Source organism: Solanum tuberosum, unplaced genomic scaffold (assembly GCF_000226075.1).
Source record: "Solanum tuberosum cultivar DM 1-3 516 R44 unplaced genomic scaffold, SolTub_3.0 scf00076, whole genome shotgun sequence".
In the NCBI taxonomy this organism is placed as follows: Eukaryota; Viridiplantae; Streptophyta; class Magnoliopsida; order Solanales; family Solanaceae; genus Solanum; species Solanum tuberosum.
Window position 1 is genome coordinate 1,520,989 of NW_006239000.1, and position 2,871 is coordinate 1,523,859.

The 2,871-nt window shown below is 35.9% G+C and overlaps 1 protein-coding gene across 1 annotated transcript; it reads left to right on the forward strand.

Annotated features, from left to right (window-relative positions):
* Positions 1-919: 919 nt before the first annotated feature.
* Positions 920-2,608, forward strand: LOC102596199 (putative protein phosphatase 2C 76). Its single transcript, XM_006346194.1, has 4 exons — positions 920-1,168; positions 1,242-1,383; positions 1,837-2,020; positions 2,158-2,608. The coding sequence occupies exons 1-4, from the start codon at positions 920-922 to the stop codon at positions 2,606-2,608; spliced, it is 1,026 nt and encodes a 341-aa protein (XP_006346256.1).
* Positions 2,609-2,871: the final 263 nt, after the last annotated feature.

Consider the following 2,871-nt stretch of genomic DNA (forward strand, 5'->3'; position numbering starts at 1 on the left):
AAGAAATGTGAGTGTTTCAATAGTGTCATATGCAGCAATCGACTTGTGATTGTGCCTTAGTCGAAGTCAAAGTTGTGGCAGAATTGTTTTCATAACGAGTGAGGTCCTTTGTATTGTTTTGGAAATTAATATAAAGGTTGGGTTTGCCCGTATTTCTTGTGTGTATTTTAATTGTTGACATCAAAAATAATTCTAAGGCAAAACAGTAGGCGTTATCGAACTTTAGGCAGACTTTACTGCAAAACAGGCTGAGTTAAGTGTGGGACTTGACTGCCGCACAGTGGTTTAACCTAATCTGCCTTGTGACACTCTCCATGGTAAATATAGTGTAGTAAAAGCCCAAAACTTGTGCTGAACAGAGCTAGGGTTCATCGTCTCCGGTTGGCAATTGCTATTTGCTACTGCTGTTGTTTTCTCCCCGTCGATATGGCCAGCCATAGGTACTATTTCTCTCTTCTCTTTTATTTTCATGCAATATAGTTTTCGAAATTATGAAGAAGAAACAATAGAGTAAAAACCTTTTTTTTTTTTGCAGGGGTAAAAATATGATGAAAAAACAGATTAGGGCTTGGAATGGGAGGAATTTTATGATATTTGGATTTTTAATTGCATGTATCGTTGGAATTCTTATCAACCTTAAGGTAGCTAAGTCTAAACCTAAATTTAAACCTGAATCTGAATCTGGAAAGAAGTTGATGGAAAAATTATTAAGAGACTTGAATTCTCTGCAAAAAAAAACAATGTTGATTCCAACTCCAACTCAAAATTGTCACTTTGCTACGTCGCAAGGAAGAAGGTCATACCAGGAGGATCGAGTAACATGTGACCTAAATTTTACGATTCCTCTGTTTGGTAATGTTTAATTAGCTTGAATTTATAATATGCATACATATACCACCTCCAAACACACACTTGTTGTATGAGCTTTGACATATTAGACCATGATGTAGGGCGTGGCAACGACGTTGAAGAGGTGAGGGTTGGGGCAGTGGCAGTATTTGATGGTCATATTGGTTCCTCTGCTAGTAATATGGCTGCAAGGATATTTTTGGACAAGTTTATGGTTAACCTCAATAACAACAGTATTGAACAATCTTCTGACTTTAAGGAAATACTAAAATCTTCTTTAGTAACAACCATTGATGATATTGATGCAGAATTCACCAAGGCAAGGACAATACTAGTGATATTTTTTTCTTTTTGTTTAACTTCTTAATGACTTGGCTGTTCACATTCTTTAGGTTGCTTTCGAATATCATCTTTATGCGGGTTCTACTGCTGTTGTTGCCCTCATATATAACAATCATGTTTTAGTTGCAAATGTTGGTGATTCAAAGGCTTTTCTTTGCTATCAGAAAGAAATATCTCATGAAGACGATGAGGGTGATATTTTCTTCTCTTTTGTTGTTATGCCCTTCTATTATTACGAGTTTGATACTTCCTCTGTTTTCCTTTTCATAATGATGTTTGTAATTTTTTTGAACGAAATTTTTAAGTTTCCCTTGAAAGATAGTAACACCCCAATTAAGATTATATGGAGAAGCAAGCCATGGGTTCAGATCCTGCCACAAAGAAAAACTTGGTAGTTAAGTGGAGAAGGATAAAGTGGTCGACCTATTATTCACCTAGTTTCGAACTTTGCATCATTGGCCTAGTAGTAGTATTGTCATCCCCAGGGATCAGATAATACTGTACGTTATAGTTTCTCAAATATCCTATTCCCAAGAGTTTATGTTTTTCAGAATAATTTTAGTATTGCAGGTTACAAATACTGCTGCTGAAATAGTAGATGTTAATATTGTATTTTGATTTGTGTTCTGAGACATCATTGTGTAGATGCTGCTTCCTTGGGTGATCTTTTCGCCAAGGAGTTGACGAGTGATCATAATGCACATAGGTTGGACGAGAAGGCTAGGGTTGAAGCTTCTGGAGGTGTATTTAAATCCATCCTTGATTTTGTTCCTCTTCTCATGGGCCACTTTCCCATGACTCGAGCTATTGGTGATGTTCCTTTGAAAAAGTACGACTTCTTGAAGGCGGTTAATCTGTTCAATGCATTGCAGTTCCTGTTTCATGATTACATAAGTGTGTGTGTATTTGATACATATAACATGTGAATATCATAACGTTGATGGATTTGTTGTGCTATTTTTTCAGATATGGCATCATAGCTGATCCAGAGGTGACTGATTGGCTATCTTTAACTTCAAAAGATGAGTTTTTGGTGGTGGCATCTGATGGAATATTTGAAAGTGTAACTCCCCAAGCAGTGTGTGATTTTCTAAATGAAGTAGAGGACTATTCAAATCCATCATTATTGGCTCATCAACTCATTCAGAAAGCATATTTAGAAGGCAGCAATGATAATTTATCAGTCGTTTTGGTTCCATGGGGGTTTACCCAGTGCGCAAGTGCTCATCCAAAGGGCAGAGAGGCTGTGGCAGAGGCCGTATCGGTTGCGGTTATCGTTCCAAAAAAAACTCTCATCTTGTTAAATAGTCGTGATTTGGTGATGGGAAGTTTGAACCTTTGCTATTTAAGTGGACAAGGATGGATAAGGACACTTCTCTCGACATTTTCCAATTTTGAGTCTGCAATGCTACATTGAAGAATCTAAAAAGACGTGATTTTACATTAAATATTATATTCCAAATCAGTTATAAGCCTTTTTCACTTCTTATATTCTCCCATATATATTTCAATCGTATATGTCTAATTTATGGACAGGGGCAACAAAAGTTTAAATTAGATAGGGTGGAGTGATACATTTTTATTTTTTTTTGCCTTTTTTGTTTCATTAAACCTTGATTTATTGATTTAATGTCTAATTATATGGATGATGAAAGTTAAAATTATATAAAGTGGGTAAAG

What these genes read in the sequence shown, in the direction of transcription:
- LOC102596199 (XM_006346194.1), top strand. Translation starts at nt 920, where the DNA reads ATGAGCTTTGACATATTAGACCATGATGTAGGGCGTGGCAACGACGTT. An exon ending in ATCTCATGAAGACGATGAGG is followed by an intron (nt 1,384 to 1,836) that starts GTGATATTTTCT and finishes ATCATTGTGTAG; the next exon opens with ATGCTGCTTCCTTGGGTGAT. An exon ending in GGTGATGTTCCTTTGAAAAA is followed by an intron (nt 2,021 to 2,157) that starts GTACGACTTCTT and finishes CTATTTTTTCAG; the next exon opens with ATATGGCATCATAGCTGATC.